The following is an 18,468-nucleotide window of genomic DNA, read 5'->3' on the forward strand; positions in this document are numbered from 1 at the left end:
CGCAGTCGAAGAAGGCAGAAAACTAGGTGGGTCATGGAATTATGAAGTTTGCAGGCGCAAGTTGGAAGCAACTGGCGCAAGGCAGGGGTAATTGGAGATGGTAGGGAGAGGCCTTTGTCCTGCAGTGTACATAAAGATAGGCTGATGATGATAATAATAATAATTATTATGATGATGATGATGATTGCAGCCGTTTCTCATATATCCGTGTATGCATTGAAGACGACAAAGTCACGAAGTAGCCGCCCTCTTGACAACAGGCGTAAGAAAATGATGTTGCATTTGTGCGCAGCACAGCAAGTACTAACGATACACATTTGATCTGAAGTCACTGTAGCTTTTTATATATATATATATATATATATATATATATATATATATATATATATATACGCCGCATTCATACATATCCTTCCAGGCAAAGGTACCCACAAGATATACGCTGCCGCGCATTCGTTATTGTTGATCGAGTGCCATGCCTGCGTGAACGCGATGCCGAACGCTTTGCGAATGCAGGAATCGACCTGCCGATGCGCTCGCGGGGCAATTTCTTGTTGCGGAGCATTTATTGCGACTCAACGCAGCTGCGTTCCCCAATTTTACCCACTGGGGAGCACGCCAACAGCGTGATAAACCCGAGAACGCGAATACTGCCTGCATGCTAAAGCCATTCCTTTTTTATCGACGCACACCGCTGTATTTGGCAAAAAAAGAAAAAGAAAATACTGGGGATGCACGATCGCACATTGTAAACTCTGTCGCTCACTTTCTTTGCACCTAACATGCAGCTGCTTTCTAGGTATGTTTCCGCAAGGTCCAATCCCTTTCATCCGTTCTAGTCTTGATCGCCAAAGCGGAAGCAAATCGCAGCGGGTGTGGCGATGTATGCCAGCACTACTATTAAAGAAGGGCTTCGTGCGCGGAGCTTGAAGAATACACTCGGCAGTCGGATGCGCCGGTGGCATTAACTGGACTACTCTCCCGCCAGACACGGCAGGTATTTAGCATTAAATAAACTGGGGCAGCCACGCATCGTCGGCCGCCCACGCTTCAATTCAACGCGATGCGGAAAGCGTACCTGCGTCAGGCAGCTCTACCCGGTGAAGATCACAGCTGAAATGCGAGCGACGACCACGCGGCGAGTGGGAACCGCAATCTTGCGCTCACCATAGTTTTCGTGTTTACATTTGAAAACCTCATTGGCTCGAGCCACGCGGAGCTAACGGAAACGACCGTGCGTATGATATACATAAAGGTTTTTCTGTTCCATTACGCGATAAGTGATGTCTCTGCAAGGAGCGCGATCGGGATTTATTGTGCCTCGTGCGTAGGTGCGTCGACACACACACATATATATATATATATATATATATATATATATATATATATATATATATATATATATATATATATATATATATATATATATATATATATATATATATATATAGAGAGAGAGAGAGAGAGAGAGAGAGAGAGAGAGAGAGCGAGAGAGATAAACAGCATTTCTGACGATAATAATGTCATAGCGTACCACCGCCATTGATTTGCGATTGCGTTCCTTGATTACTTAGCGTTTTACGTTCGCTTCTTTTTTTATTCGTACATGTTACCTGCTTGCGACAGCGAGTCAGTGTTACGTTCCCTGCCTGACAGACATAAAGACATAATAAAATATGCATCTCCAATCAACAAGACAGACTTGCACATGTGCATTCTGAATATTGATTATTATTAATTAATTATTAATAATCACACAAAGATATGTACACTGGGTGTGGTTTAAAGGTGGGGACCTATAACTCTCGTAGAAGTTATACATACGCTTTTATATGAACATTAGAGCGCGTGAGAAAAAAGGGCAATGTGTGAGACAGTACAAATATGGTACATACTCATTGAGCAAGCGACACGAGCAGAAAAGAGAGAAGCTTAGTTTTGTAGTTGATCATCTGTTGGTAATTTATTCCAGAGCTGGGATGCGGCGCGCGAGAATGTAAATGATCCATAATCTTGCACCTCCACCGCACCTCCACCGGAGCAACCGCACCTCCACCGGTTGCTGCTTTTAGTTTTCCGGATATGGGCTCGCAGAGCGGCCCCACGCTGAGCCGGTGTATGGTCGGCGCTGCGGCGACAGGTAGCGGCCTGGTGACGGCGAACGGGACGGTGGTCGAGGGCTCCAATGAGTTGCGGCGAGGTAGTCGGCGATGTCACGTGGGCCTTCTCTAAGCTGTGGACGCGGCGCGTTGACGGCGAACCCTCTCAGTCCCAAGTCGCGGTATGGGCATCGGCGATACACATGGCCGGCTTCTCCGCAGTGATAGCAGAGCGGGCGGTGGTCGGGGGCTCGCCAAATGTCCGTCTTTTTCACGTAGGTGCACTGGGCGACGGGTGGGCGTGCTGGCGGCGGCGGCGGCGGACGACGGAATTGCGGCGTTGCAGGGCCCTGGCGCGGTCGCGGAGGGGGGCCTTGACGGCGTGCGACGGCGGCGTAGGTCATCACTCGTGGCTGGGGCTGCGGTAAATGAGGTTGCACCTCAAGGACTCGAAGCGATCGGTGAACCTCATCTTTGAAGATGTCGGCGATTGAGGCCACCTGAGGCTGCGACGAAGGCAGTACCTTGCGCAGTTCTTCGCGCACAATGGCCCTGATAGTCTCTTGCAGGTCGTCGGAACCCAGTCCTTGGATGGCGTACTGCAGCGTGAGCCCCTCGCGGTTATATTGCCGGGTGAGCATCTCCAGAGTTTTCTCGATCGTCGATGCCTCTGCAGAAAAATCAGCTACGGTTTTTGGCGGGTTAGGAATAAGTCCGGCGAAAAGTTCTTGCTTGACTCCCCGCATCAGGAAGCGGACTTTTTTCTCCTCCGACATTTGCGGGTCGGCGCGCCGGAAAAGACGGGCCGTCTCCGTGACGATCGCGATCGTCTCGTTTGGCAGCTGGACTCTGGTTTCTAGTAGTGCTTGGACTCGCTCATTTCGAACGACGCTTGTAAACGTTTGCAAGAAGCCGCTTCGGAACAGGTTCTGCGTCGTGAAGGTGCCTTCTCGATTCTCGAACCAGGTCCTGGCGGCGTCTTCCAATGCGAAATAGACATGCCGCAGCTTGTCGTCGCTGTCGTATCGGCGCCGCCGCTATCAGTGCGTGATCGACGAAAGACAGGAGACGACTGTAGTCCAAAACGCCAGCAAGGGGAAAGAGCCCCGTCTTTATTTCCACAGCGGTTTAAGTAGAACCAGCGTGACGTCAGTGACAAGTGGTTCCATACATGCGTCAGGCGCAATGGCTCGGCGCGCCCTGCGGGAGCGTGCTTTCAGCCGCAGAGAAATACATTCCAGCACATCCCCCCTTTTGCAAAATGAAAGTGGTTTTCGCGCATGACATTTGGCACACCCGCACATGAACAAAAAGCAAGAACCCTCAGTGGTAATCTACCACGAACAGAACCTTATTCATCAATCCCGTATCGAACTGGTCGCTTAACCACTCTACCAGACTTGGTCACAGTCACTGAAGCAGAAGGTACTAAAGTTGAAGTCATAGCCCCCGATGCTAAAGGTAACGAATCTGTTAAGGTAGCGGGTGACTCCTGTTCATAAAAACCAATTCGGATGAATCACTTTCGTTTGGAAACTCGTAGCTGCCTTCTGCCTTCCTCTGTTCTGGCAAGTGGTTGAGCATTCGTCGGTTACGCCGCAGCGTACTCCCATCCTGGGTGCGTATTATGTAGGACCGCGGTGTAGCGGCTGTGGCTAGCACCGTTGCTCTAGGCTTCATGTCCGTTACCCAAACGGAATCACCAGCTTTTAGCTTGTTCAATTCTCGGGTTCTGTGGGGCCTGTTGTAGTACCGTGCTTGTAGCTTCTTGTTGGCACTGTATTTGGCCGCAAGATTACGCAGCGGTGGCTGCACTGGACCACGCAGCTGCGGCGCTATTGGAACTCTTGTCCTAAGACGCCGGCCCATGAGGATTTCAGCCGGACTAGGGCCCAGAATGCCTGGGGTTGCCCTGTAGGCAAGCAGAGCCAGGTACGGGTCCTTAGATTTAAGGATCAGGCGCTTAATTGTTTGCACCATACGTTCAATTTCCCCATTAGCCTGAGGGTACCTAGGGCTAGTAGTGACGTGACCAAAGCCATAATCATGTGCAAACTTATCAAACTCTGTACAAGAAAATTGTGGTCCATTGTCTGTCACTACGGTCTCCGGGATGCCATGGCGTGCAAAAATGCTTTTTAGCCTTTCTATCACCGCCCTAGGTTTTGTTGAGGGAAGGAGGGCTACTTCCGGATACCGTGACAGGTAGTCGACCACGACAAGATAATGACAGTTGTTAATAAAGCACAAGTCGACCCCAACTCGTTCCCACGCGAAACTTGGCGTTGGGGTTGAAATTAATGGCTCCGAGTTCTGGTTGACAAAGCGCGCACAAGTAACACATTCTTTCACTTGCCGCGCAAGTTGTTCGCCGATGCCTGGCCACCAGACCAATTCCTTTGCCAAAGCTCTAGTTCTCGTGATTCCCTGATGTCCATCATGTAGTTTTTTTAGTACTTCCTTTCTTAGGAACTGAGGTACCACCAGTCTGGTCCCTTTTAGCAGCATGCCATTGCATTCGGCAATTAGTGCTCTTTCCTGCCAGTACGGAACTAAGTAGCAAGGAAGCTTTGGTTTTTTTGGCCAGCCTTGGCGACATAACTTAAGCAAGGCTTGACAAACGACGTCAGTCTTTTGCACATCGCGTATTCTGTTAACAAAATTGTCACCCATTTGAAGCCCTTGCACACATGTTTTGACGAAAGACGACACTTCCGAGAAGGTCAGTTCACCGGCTAGTTTATCTGCTTTCGTCGGTGCTCTTGAAAGAGCGTCCGCCGTTATCAAGCGTTTACCGGGAACGTACACAATGTTAAAGTGATACCGCATCAGCCGCATTCTGAAGCGCTGAACCCTTGGCGGCAACACATCAATAGGCATTTTACCAAGCAACGAAACGGGAGGTTTGTGGTCTGTTTCAAGCATCACCTCAATACCGCTTATGTATTCGTCGAATCTGTCGGCAGCCCATGTTAACGCTAGTGCCTCCTTTTCCACTTGCGCATAGCGTTGCTCAGTTTTCGTTAGTGACCTTGAAGCAAACGCTATCGGCCGGCGCTCGCCATTGCGTTGTTTCTGGAAAAGGACGGCACCGAGACCGTAAGACGAGGCGTCCGCCGAAAGAATCGTGGGAAGGCGTGGATCGTACATAGCCATGCACTTTGCTGAGCAGATAAGAGATTTCAAGCTTTCATAAGCCGTGTTCTGAGCAGGGCCCCAAGACCAGTCTGTCTCTTTCTGCAAAAGCTCCCGTAGCGGGGCAGTGGTTTGCGCCAAGTTCGGCAAAAAACGGCCTAGGTGGTTGGCCATGCCCAGAACGCTGCGTAATTGCGATATATCAGAGGGTGCTTTCAGCTCTTTAATGGCTCTGAGTTTGGCAGGATCCGGCTGTACGCCTTCCTCGCTGAGTAAATGGCCCAGAAAGCTTATGCCTCGAACACCGAACACACACTTTGCTTTGTTTAAGGTAACGTTAGACTGGGCCAGCTTAGCTAAGAAGTTCGATAGTCTAGAGTCATGTTGCGCTTTGCTGTCGCCCAAAATGAGAATATCGTCCATCAGGTTAACGACGCCAGGAAGGCCTGCAAGGATTTCAGACATTCTTCTTTGAAAATACTCTGGAGCTGATGTAATCCCGAATGGCAACCTAGTGAAACGGTACCGCCCAAACGGTGTAATGAACGTGGTCAGCACTTCTGAGGCCTTGCTGAGTCGCACCTGATGGAAGCCGGAATTCGCGTCTAATTTGGAAAACCATTTTGCACCGGCAAGAGAGCCCAGTGCTTGGTCGACAGTAGGCAATGTGTATCTTTCTCTTAAGACAAACTTGTTCAATTGCGTAAGGTCTACGCAGATCCTTACATCTCCCGAGTGCTTTTGTACAGGTACTATGCCGGCACACCACTCTGTTGGCTCTTCGACTGTACGAATGACGCCCATTTGTTCCATCTTCTCGAGTTCTCGTTTTACAGGCTCCTGAAGCGGTATAGGAATTCTGCGCGGTGCGCTTATTGCAAATGGAACAGCATTTGGTTTAAGCCTTATTGTATACTCACCCGGCATAGTGCCCAAGTTGTTAAAAACATGAGGGCACAAAACTTCGTAGTTGGGTTCCTTGTGAGCCACAGAGTCAACGAACTTGACTCCCAACGCTTCGAGAGCGGGCAAACCCAGGAGTACATGGCGCAAAGGACTGACCACATAACACGTTTGGCGCGAAGTTTGTCCGCTCCAAAATATATCCGCCTGAAACTTGCCCAGAACATTTAAGCGGTCACCGCCAGCGCCAGTCAAGACCTCGTCGGCCTTTTCCAAGCTCGTGGGAAGTCCCGGAAATCATGCTGGAATTACGGACACTTCTGCGCCTGAGTCGACCTTTGCAAAAACAGGCACGGAGTTAAGTAATACCTGAACGTAACGCGCTTTGGCGCGAGGCGCCCCGACCGCGCCAAAAAAAACCTCCCCACTGTCCTTTTGTACAGACGACCCTTGTACCTTTCGCTGGTAGCCTGGAGAAGTTCCTTTGAGGCACGCCTTGCCGAAGTGTCCCTTTAAGCCGCAGTTGAAGCACCTCTGGCTTCTCGCTGGGCAGGCTGTCCTTGGGTGCGAGTTACCTCCGCAGAAGATGCACGGTCCCTCGGAACGAGCTGATGTCGGCCGGGTTTCCTTGCTGCATTGCAGTTTTCTGCGGTAGCCCACTGCGTCGACATTGACGTCCTCACGTGGCTTGCACGGTGTGTATTCGTGGACTTCGTTGCAGTTTCGAAGTTCTTCTTGCTGCTGCTGAACGGTCTCTTTTAGGCGGGCCCTCGCCAGAGCTGTTGCGAGAGACAGCTTGGGATCCATTTGGAGCGACTCGGAAAGTTTTTCATCCCGCAGGCCCACGACGAACCGGTCCCTGATGAGGCGCTGCTTGAATTCTCCGAAGCCGCATTTGTCCGCCAAGACGTGTAAAGCAGTCATAAACTGGTCCATTGACTCGCCAGGCATCTGGTGCCGCTTGTGAAAGCAAGCGCTGTCGTAGACAACGTTGCTCTCCTTGATGAAGTAATCGTCGAACTTCTTTTTGACCAGCTCAAATTTCTTCGAATCTTCTGCAGAAAGACTGAAGGTGGCGAAGATGTCCCTTGCTTGTCGACCCATGGTATAAAGCAGAGTGCGTACTTGTGCCTCTTCCGGGCGCTCATTCAGGCCCGACGCATAGCGATAGTCGTCGAAGTGCAGTATCCACGCCGGCCACTCTGAGGTAGTGTCGAAGTCCAGCGGTGGCGGCTGCTGAAGACCCGGCGGCGATGCAGTGGCCATTGCAGCCTCCCTTTCTGACGACGTCCCGACGCTCTTTTCAAAAGTGGGTGGATCGCATAACCTCTGACACCATGTCGTATCGGCGCCGCCGCTATCAGTGCGTGATCGACGAAAGACAGGAGACGACTGTAGTCCAAAACGCCAGCAAGGGGAAAAAGACCCCGTCTTTATTTCCACAGCCGTTTAAGAAGAACCAGCGTGACGTCAGTGACACGTGGTTCCATACATGCGTCAGGCGCAATGACTCGGCGCGCCCGGCGGGAGCGTGCTTTCAGCCGCAGAGAAATACATTCCAGCACACTCTTCAAGATTTATATCCTGGGGTATACGAAAACCGGTGACCGACCTTTCCTATAAATCACCACGTTATTCGCTGCCCAATACTGAATATGGATATGGTGGTGGTGGTGGTGGTGCTGAGTTGTAGCAACAAGCGGGTTTAGCATGGCGATCAAGGCCGGCAATTGCTCAAACCGATGGTCTCTTATAGAATCACTGTGGTGCTTCAGCACATGTCCATCAGAGCAGTCTCTCTTAAGAAAGCGATGAGACGTGAAGTTTCTTTGCGGGCTATAACTGGTCCTTCGGTTGCAGGCACGTATGCGGAAGTTCCTTCTTTGCAGATTTTCCAGGAGAGCATCCCTCTCATCTTGGAATTTCGGGTACGACCAGAGAAAGTGTTCAATGTCTCCTGCCTCGTCGCATGTCGTACAGTTCGGAGAATTGATACGCCGCGTGCTTGTGTACTAGCAGATCCTGTTCTTTTTCGATATAGAAGTGAAGCTTCCTCTCGACGAAATATCTTGGTTACGCGTGGCATATGTGGCGGAACACAAAGGAACCTAAAGTGATCTCGAATGTCAGATTTCTTAACTTCATTACTCTTTGGGCCCTTGACTTTGGGAGGATGATGGAGCGCTGCGTATACAAGAGCGTCAGCTTTTTCGCTGCCACCAATGCCAACGTTGGAGCGAATCCACTGAAACTTTACTTTGAAGCCTTTGTTGCTGAGTTCTTTCACGAGGGCTAGTGAATTGCGCGGGAACTTGATGGGCGGTAGACCCCGTGAGAGCTGTTGCAACGCGTCCTTTGGGTCTGCAAGGAGGACCACATTCTGTGGAAGCGATGTCTTTAGTTTGCGCAGAGCAGCAGCTATTGATCGTGGTTTTGGCACATACCTAAAACTCCATAAGGATAACCTAAGTCCATAATTATTTCAACTAGAACAAGGCAACACCGTGAGATTTGCTGCCACCTCAAGAAACACCGTATCATTGCGCATGAACCATCGTCACCATATGAAAAGGTCAACACCAGTTGCCCACACAAAACAAAAGGAAGCGCGACTCGTGCACGAAACAACGAACACAAGCTAGGGCCCTGACTACATCAACGTCCACTAAAACCAGCCAGAATGTGCTTTTGCATCAGGATGACGCGCTACAAACGATGGATAAAGAAAGGCCGAAACAGTTGCGGACGCTAGTCTGCTGCCGATTGCATGGCGGCAAAGCACTCAGTTCCACAGAGGCACCTGGAGCGTAAGAGAAATTGTTAAAGAAGGTATGAGGAAAGGAATTATTTTTAACCAAAGGATAATTAGTTTGGGGCTGAAAGAACATCGAGACTAAACGAAGGTGACATTCGAATGAAGCACTGGGGTACCTCATAACCCAGTAGTAGATCAAAGTAGGCACTGTCAGTTTGACACTCGTCCAATATGCGTTACTGGCAGTACTTGGCCGCTGAAAAATAATTGTTCAGTGGGTGTCAGCATGTTATTCAAAGTATAGGCGGATGCTTCGCTAACCCGTTAAAGGGTGGCATAAATAAAAACCAGGCAAGTTGAGTGGCACTATCGGCCCGTCTCTCATTGCAAGAGCACGCCTGTACTCGAGAACGACGCGAATGCGTGACGGAAGGTCGCAGCGGGCAAATATACTCGGCGTGAGGAATTCTGAGAAACTGGAGTGGCGAAAATTATGAAGTAGACTTCCATGCACGGCTCATGACTTTTTTTTTTTTAGGCTTGCACGCGTACATAACTGTACCCTATACGCGCGGCATTTTAGGAAGACGTACACGTCGAGTGCGTTCCATGCTGTTTCTCTCGTTTCGCAGCTCTAGGGCTTATAACGTAAAGCTATTCCAATTTGCTTTTATTCTAATCTCCTGACGTCAAATTTACGTAACCACCGAAGCAAGCTTCGGGCGGTAATCTGTAGCGTTGCTTGAAAAGCTAAATCCAACGCACTTCTCGTTTATAGGATGTCATTTTTTTAAAGCGAACAGCATTGCCTGCATTGAGCAGTTTTAGTTATCTAATTGGCTGACAAGAAGCGAGGAGCACGCTCAAGGGGAGAGAGTTTCGATGGGGCTGAGCCAGCACAGTGAAAGTAGATAACCGGATGAGGAGGGTGGTGCCGGCGTCTGCGATTTATCCGCTTCTCCTTACTTAGCTTGACGTTGCTGGTAGAAAATCGAGACGGCGTGCAACGCAAGGTTTAGAATGCCGCTAAAACGGATCCTCAGCAAGGAAGAGTTGGCAAAGCGATGTCGTATACGTGCCGAAAGGGCTCAATAATGTTATACTGCCACGCAAAACTTTTTATATTACGCAAATAAATGCATGTTCCTCGGCAGTTCCGAGTAGCCAGTCTCAGAGCGATCGGCAGGCAGCCATTTTCGCTTCTTTTCGGAACGGGGCAGCCTTCGGCTATTCAGAAAAAAGTCAGTTTTGTTCGGCATATTAATGCATCGTTAACGCGTACGCGTCACTTTGACGCGGTGAGTTTTCGCGGTTTAGTGACGTCGCGTGACAGAGAGAGACCAAGTGCTACTGGTCAAACGACTCCTTTTGCGCTAATGGCGAGAAAGACGCCAGATCAGAAATTAGTATTTTTCTTTCGTTCGGTCTAATTATGCATAATCAGTGTGCACATATATCAGATGGGGCGTTCTCGTGGTTTTCGTGACGTCGCGTGTCAGACAGGCGCGGTAGGGGTGGCCCGGAAATTTTTTGACCAACCAACGAGGACTGACTGCAGAGCTGGAACAGAAAAGTTTCGAATAGCTGTACGTTATAGCGCCCTCATTTTAGTTATGGCTTATAAACTTCGCCAAGAAGCGCACGTTGCAATATTGTGCCACACTTCCTCACATGCATTAAAGGACGCTGAAAAGACGCTCCGAAAGAGAGAGAGAGAGGGATATAAGGAAGGCAGGAATGTTAACCAGTCAAGATTCTGGTTGGCTATGCTACGCTGGGAGAAGGAAGAAGGGGAAGAGAGAGAAGGGAGAGAGGGTACAGAGACGCTGCGAAGGAAGTGAACACAGCAGCATATAGGCTGAAAACAAAAATTTCTGCGCTGCACTTGACGCCCCGTTTGGAGACCATTTGTCAGACAGCCATATAGGGTTGTCACAGCACGCCCAGATTTCTTGTTTTCCCCCCATGAAATACATAAACACCCTTAACTCCAGCGCCACTCTCAGTGTGCAAGGAACAGGAACACGTAGAGCCCTACCTGCTGCTCCTTTTCGTACTCGAGCTTGATGCGCGCCTCGATGCACTCCTGGGTGGAGGCGAAACTGCCGCTCTGCGCTGCGTCTCGCATGTGACGGTGGTACCAGCCCACAGCAGTCGCCATCGACAGGAACAGCGAAGCAGCTGCAACCTGCGCACGGGGTTCCGCACACCACACGTAAATGGTATTAAGCACTCGTAAATATGCGGTCATAAAAATCTTTATTTCGTTAGTTCTGCCTGCGATAGTATGCGCCTAAAATAGATTTTTGTATTGCAGTTGCGTTTTACGCCTATCCTTCGATCCACGCTCTCTTTGCCCAAAGACTCCACTTGCGCCTGTACTTTTGTACCAGCCGCAGTTGATGCCATTATATGTGAAAAATTAACTGTTAAGTGATAAGAAGTAGAAATGTTCGAATTCTAGCGTAGAGAAAAAGAAAGTGGGCAGCAGGAGGAAGTGCTTGAGAAAGATAGAGGAACCCAGGGAAATGTGGAGAGGCTCTTTTCATTGAGAAGCCAGCACTCGAACTTTTATTGCGGTAGAGACATGTTGTGTGTTGCGAATAGATATGGCTTTCTAATTAGGCAAACGGTCCCATTTTCGGTTCCTCACCTGAAAGGAGTACTGGCATGAACTTTTCAGTGTCACTTCTAAAAGGACAGGTTATTTTACGTGCTTCGGCCACTTTCGATTGTTGGACGATCTCGCACAATTAACTGTGGCGCATACCCAGTGACCCGATTTTTCTACTAGCTTGGGTCACTAGGTATGTGCTGGGCGCTGTCTTGTCGAACAGAGAATATATGGAACGCATAGGTATTTGCTCATGAAAAAAAAAAACAAGAGGTGAAAGGCAGAGAGGCTAACCAGATTAAGGGTCCGGTTGGCTACTCTGCTCAGGAGGATGGGGTAAGGGGCCGAAAAGATAAGAAAACAATATTTAAGAACGAAACACATCAGCTCATAAACTGTATAATTTTTCGATGACTCCCGTTTCTTTCAAAAAAGCACGCCAGCGCTTTTAAAGCAGTTCGAGCCGACGTCGCCTGGGACCAGGGCCCAAGAATTTCGGGGGCGGTTGTCAGTCATGTCAAGCGTGGTGCTGAGGATTTTTCTTTGTGCATTGAAACGACGACAATCACACAGAAGATGCGCTATCGCCTCTTTGCACCCGTAAACTTCACATTCTGGACTTGTGGCCGTTCCGATGAGGTAGGAGTACGCATTAGTAAAACATACGTAAGATCACGCCGTATGAAAACGGTAATCTTCCTGCACTCTCCGTGTGTGGCCGACATGAAGCACCAATACGCAGACAATTTGATGTGAGCTGATAGGGGCTCGCAGATGACGATAATGGGGAACTGATTTATGGACACAAAATGTCGAAAGTATCTAATATCCGCTAATTTTTAAATCCGAATCAACACGGTTTTCAGAAACGGATATCCTGCGAGACTCAACTAGTCTCTTCGTTAATGACATCCGCTCATATCTTGATTAAACGTGCCTATAGACGCCCTCTTTCTAGATTTCAAAAAGGCATTCGCGAAAGTTCCTCATGAACGGTTCTTCCTAAAGCTATCGCGTCTTAATCTTAACTCTTGTGTTCGCCAATGGATGCGCAACTTTCTGACTAACCATCAACAGCTCGTTTACGCTAACCAATGCTGGTTTAATTTATCACCCGTTACCTCCGGCGTGCCGCAAGACACTGTCCTGGGACCACTAATCTTCTTAATATCCATTAACGACTTACCTAGAGGTTGTTCTTCAAAAATTCGCTTATTTGCTGATGATTGCGTAATCTATCGTCCTGTTACTAATGACGCTGATTCTCACGCTCTCCAATTCGACTTTAACGCCATTTAAACCTGGTGCAATAATTAGCTGACATCTATCAACGTCGAAAAAAAACGTCGCTATTTACTTTCCACGGCCGCCATTCATTTATTTCAACTAAGTACGTTCTCGCCGGTGCCGAAGTATGTGCCGTGAATAAGTACATGCGTATTAACTTGTCCAGTCCCCTCGATTGATTTTCACACATTTGCTGAATTAGCAATGACGCTAATCGTGTTCTACGCTACCTGCGCCATAATCTGCGTCTTGTTCCCCCTACAGTAAAACTACTAGCATATTTAACATTTGTTTGACCCAAACTGGAATACGCATGAGCAGTGTGCGACCCATACCAATCTAACCTGGCAACAGCACTGTAATCCATACAGAATCGGGCAGCAAGGTTTATTCACTCCGATTACTCGTACCGCCCTAGCGTCATTAAACTTAAGTCATCTCTGAATCTTCCAACCCTCGAGCACCGCCGCAAAACAGCAAGACTATGCCTCTTTTACAAGTTTAATCACTCGCTGCTTCACCAAACCGTCATAGCCATTCAAAAGCTGTTTACCTCCCTCCAGCTCCCACTACCGCTCATCTCGATTCTTTCTTCGTTCAAACAGCGCAAAACTGGTATCATCTCCTTGCTGAAGCGGTGCACCACTGCAGTCATTAACCGTTCAAGGCATTCATTGAAGAAATGAGCTAGATATGCCCACTCTTCATGTAAAATCCCAAATGGGGTATTTGAGGTATGAATAAATAAATAAATAAATGAATAAATAAATAAATAAATAAATGAGTGAGTGACGTTAGTCCCCTGGCGTCCCACTGAAATACCGACGCGTTCCAGACCTCATTACAAAACTATGATTTCTCACGAGCCATGATTTCAACCAAGGGTTGCAAGCACTGTCCTAAAAGTGTCCAGCACCTGTAGCATGCTTTGCGCAGACGAAGTTTTCATGCTGTTCAGTGTAACGCGAATGGCATTCATGAGGGACCGCGAAACGTTGATGACCTGGAGATCCTCAGCCAACGTCGCTGCAACAGTTGTTACAGCCGTCAAGGTCGTTGCTTTTTGAGGAAACTCAGCAACGCGTTGTACCCTCGGTGGCTCAGGCCATTCTTAAGGACGGGAGACTCCACTTTGTTTTCCTTGTATCCGTCTTGATGATGCTATGCCTTGATGCGGCAACCCGTCTGACGGAAGATGGCGTGTCACTATCTGGAGCTGCAGTTTTTCGTGAACGCTTTCGGTGTCGATGCCGACGTCGCCAAAAAGTGGCGGCAGACTCTCGATGCGTTGAATTGTTCCGCACCATTCCTTTGAGGATAGCGAATTTCTTCCGCACTAGCGGGCAAGTCTTTGATGAGGCCTTGTGAGCACCACTGCAGGTAAGGCACTTTAGAACATCTGTGCGGCAGGTGTCTTCTGAATGGAACTCAGAGCACCGCGGGCACACGACGTTCTTCCCAAAGACACCTTTTACGTGACCAATCTCGCAACACTTGAAGCACTCGAGGGGCTTCGGTCCGAATGGCAGACATGTCCTACTTTGACGTGGGAAGGAAGGCTGCCTCCTTCAAACAAACCCTTCACACAGTTTGTCTTTCCAAATCTGTAAATCTTGGTAATGAAAGTACCTTCTGTCGTTGGTTTGATTAGTATTGACAAGTCGTCCTTCAGGATTACAACGTCGACGTCATAAATGACGCCCGTAGTACCATCAGCGCCTGTAAGGATCATTGATCGTACCGTCACATTGTCGGTCTCAGTTATATTACATAGGCCTCATAAGGATCTATGATGTGACACGTCAGCTGCTATGACATTTCTTCCGCGAGTATATTATCAATGTCCTTAATCATATTTAGTGAGATGTTCTCGAGCAACGAAGCGGGGACATCCCAGTTTAGCGCCCGCAAGTTGGTCGTCGGGTCCACGGGCATGAAGAGCACAATATGCGGCAAGCGCTGGGGTGCACTCTTCATGGTAGAAGCACTTGCCGACGATCGACGATGACGCCTGCAGTAGTCTTCTTTTGGATGTCCTACTCGTCAGAAATTTGAAGGCATCGTCCAAGAAGTCGTAACTGCCCGAGCGTAACTCAGTGGTCTCGCTGTCAGTATCATTCGACGCCCTTCCACGTTTGCTGAACGTTATCCGACCTTTCGGTTGCCTCGGAGTTCTCTTCATCTATTGCCACAAGAGGGAGTGGCAGCTCCCAGAATTGCAAGGAAACAAAGCGAAACAATGGAGACAAAGGTACAAGCATCATATCAAAGAATCACTTACCAAGTTAACTACCAAGTTACGAAGTTACCAAGTTGCTTAGTTACCAAGGTGACACAAGGGCTATGTAGCCTTAAATCTCTTAAAGCGATAGCGCCTGATCCGCAACACATCTCAGCGTCAAGCGTGCCCCGCTTGATGGATAGCCATTTCAACAAAGTAGCAGCCAGAATACTGGGCATAGGTAGAGTTGCTACGGAGTTTGAACTGGGGGTGCAGTGACTACAAGATATACAGTGTCGTGGTGCCACTTGGCATTGTGGTTGGCAGCGAGATTGCCACTTCGTGTTTCCGCTGACGTATCCATAAGGTTTCGTCATTCATGGATAGCATGGAGCTAAGCAGCAGGTTACACAAGAAAGCTATCACTGACTTTGACAACCACCTCCGATGGTTTCTGCCAGAATTTTTTTTCCATTACATGAGAGCTTGAATGGTGAACACCTTACAAAAAGATGGACAGACTTCAGAAAATTTTATCAATACACCACATTATCTTCTTGTTCAAACTTGTTCTGTTAGTAATGAATAGTAACAGCCAAGACAGCCGCCAAAAAAAGTTCCATGAAGGAGAAAGAGATAGGGATAAATGAAAGGACACGCAAGTTCACAAAGACTCAGCGCAGCTGGCTACCTTGGACAGGGGGGAGAGGTGAAGGGTAGAAATATAAAGAATAAGACGAAGGCTAGTGGCTTCACGTTGGTAGACTGCTATAAACAGCCACAGCCATTGCGGTGCGTAGAGATGGCATAAGCTCTACCGTGAAGATATTGTGCCCATTCTGAATGAACAAAATTTTCATGCAAATGTTCCGTGCATCTTGCGCTGTACCTGAGCATACGTCAGTTGCGTGCACCGCGTGAGTGATTGCTTACATTATTTACTTCATCATTTTTCAGTTGTTACAATCTGAAATTCAGCCCTCGTCGCGTTCCCGTATGTCCGTTTGGTAAATGATCCCACCTTTTCTTTATGATTTGTGTTCTCTCAGGGAATTGCAACATGACTTGTGGTCACTCTTACTTTTGCTGTCTCTTACTATATTTTTGCGTTCCTTTTCTTATCTCAATTTTATTGCAATAGCAATTGCATGGAAACTCGAGGCGAATTTTCGGTGCCTGCATCGGCGTCGGCGTTGCCCTCATGTTCCGTATAAAATCCAAGTGCGATAACATCGTGGCCGCGCGCCGTATGCTGCAGGTGCGAGCAAAAGTTAGCGAGGGTGAGCCGAGAAGTGTGGCGGCTTGATGCGGCGGTGTCGTCTCGCGCTCACAAGGACGGAAGGCGGGGAGGGTGCGCGTCGCCTTCTTACGCGCGCGAGAGGGGGGGGGGGCAAGAATCGGGAGATGCGCGAGCTATGATGTGGTGGTTGGGGGGGGGGGAGGGGGCAGTTAATTTGCGTCTCCTTTTCTACTACAGCTTCGGTGACTGAGCGCGGCCACGCGCGTCTTGGAGGCAACCTAAGCTGGGTTCCAACGCTAGCCGGCCGGATATAGCTGATCGCTTCATGGCCGCTGTGTTCTCGCGCGCCTAGTTCGCGTTGAAAAGAGCGGCAGAACGAAATGGAATTCGCTCGCCGCTGCTGCCGCTCTTCATCACGCCAGCGCTCTGATAGCGAGTCATCTTTTGAGATGTGTTCGTGTTTTCCTGTGCGCGCGTCACAACGTGCTCGTTAACGTAGTTAGTAAGCGAATGCTTAAAACAGTTTATGCAGCTGATAACATCTTACTTCGTATAGCTGTATAAAAATTTGCTATCACACTCAATGCTTCGCGTGTCGTGCGAAACTGTGACTTTTTTTGCCAGTCACACGCCGAGACAGCATGGGAACGACTTCTTCACTCAATTAACAAGACAGGGCACTTATGCTTGCTTCCCTACAGCGTGTCATAACGTATGCTCTATTTCGGAAATCTCAATGACAGTGAAACATGAGTCATTTTTTCTATGAAAAACGCGCATAGCTATAGCCTAAGTGAACACGTAGAGGAGAACAGCATAAAGATCCGAACATCATAGTTAGCTTGACGGCACATCCGCCGGCATCGAACCATGCTATAAGCGTAAGTGAACGAAGAAGAATTGTCTTTTATATTCTATCCTCTCTCCTAACTACTTAACATGTCGATCACATGAAACCAGACATGGATCCTCAATATCGTATGCATGGCACTCACAATGGATGCTGAATGGTTGAGTTCCTCTGGCGTTAGAATGAAATCGGCTGCTCGATACGTGTCCGTGGTCTTAACGTCTTTATGGCTGGGAAATTCAAAAAGGGGACGCCAGTTTACGTGTACGTTTTTTTTTCGCTGAGATCCTGGGATAACAAAATTGATCCAGTGCTGTCCAATACGGCATCCCTCATGTCCCGTTATTCCAAAGTTCAGTAATGCCAGATAAATTTCGGGGGAAGGGTTTCCATAAATATGGTCACCGACATGGTTCGATAAAGCTTGATATCTTGATCAATACGTTTTACCTTTGATCAGAATTTGCTTTCAGACTTTCATTTTTTTCGGGACAGCGCGGAAACTGTTTCATCGATACTGCATGGTGTTGCTTACAAAAATTACTTCAGATTAAAAATTTGACGCATGGAGTTTTCTTCGTGCGTTAGTTCAAAGTAAAATGAGGACGTCTCATATTTGTTGTTACACTGTCTCAGCCGAAGCGAGAGCTACCTTGGAAGGTCTACAATGTCTTTGCAAAATATTGAACTGTCGTCCACTTCAGAACCGTATACACAAAACGCTCTTAGCTATAATTGTTCTGTAAAATAATAAGATTGGGTCTGGTAAAAAGAATTTATTGATACGATCGGTAAATATTATTAAAATTCTTCAAAATAGTCTCCTTGGGCGTCGATACACTGCTGCCAACGCAATTCCCACGCCGCAAAGGCGCCCTGGAAGTCAGCTGCCGTAACCTCTTTCAGAGTCTCTGTGAAAGCCCGTTGGATGGCGGGAACATCGTCGAAACGGTGACCTTTGAGGCTTCTCTTGAGATTTGGGAGCAGGAATAAGTCTGCCGGGTTCACATCGGGGCTGTACGATGGCTGCGGCAAGGTTGAAACATCTATCTGGGCCAGGTAGGCAGTCACAACGAAGGAGGTGTGGGCTGGAGCGTTGTGGTGTTGGAACTCCCAGCGATCAGCAATCTCCGGTCGTTTCCGTTTGACGGCTCTATGAAAGCACTCAAGGACCTTTTTGGAGAACACGGCGTTGACGGTTCGTTCCGGAGATACAAATTCTTTGTGGACCACCACACGCTTGTCATAAAAGACAATGAACATTGTCTTTCCCTTGGACTTCAACATTGTCGTATTTTGGGGCGCGGGGAGTTCGCGGTGTGCCACTCCGAACTTTGGCGCTTGGTTTCGGGTTTGCAGTGGAA

At 48.5% G+C, this 18,468-nt stretch overlaps 1 protein-coding gene across 2 annotated transcripts in view; it reads right to left on the reverse strand.

Annotated features, from left to right (window-relative positions):
- Window positions 1-18,468, reverse strand: part of Ac76E (adenylate cyclase type 2 Ac76E) — a 944,861-nt gene that overhangs the window by 471,909 nt on the left and 454,484 nt on the right. For both annotated transcript variants that reach the window (XM_075703570.1, XM_075703577.1), the window contains exon 4: window positions 10,931-11,080. In XM_075703570.1, the coding sequence (XP_075559685.1) occupies window positions 10,931-11,080 (150 nt within the window). The remainder of the gene's footprint in view (window positions 1-10,930; window positions 11,081-18,468) is intronic.

This window comes from Dermacentor variabilis, chromosome 1, assembly GCF_050947875.1.
Source record: "Dermacentor variabilis isolate Ectoservices chromosome 1, ASM5094787v1, whole genome shotgun sequence".
Taxonomy (NCBI): domain Eukaryota; kingdom Metazoa; phylum Arthropoda; class Arachnida; order Ixodida; family Ixodidae; genus Dermacentor; species Dermacentor variabilis.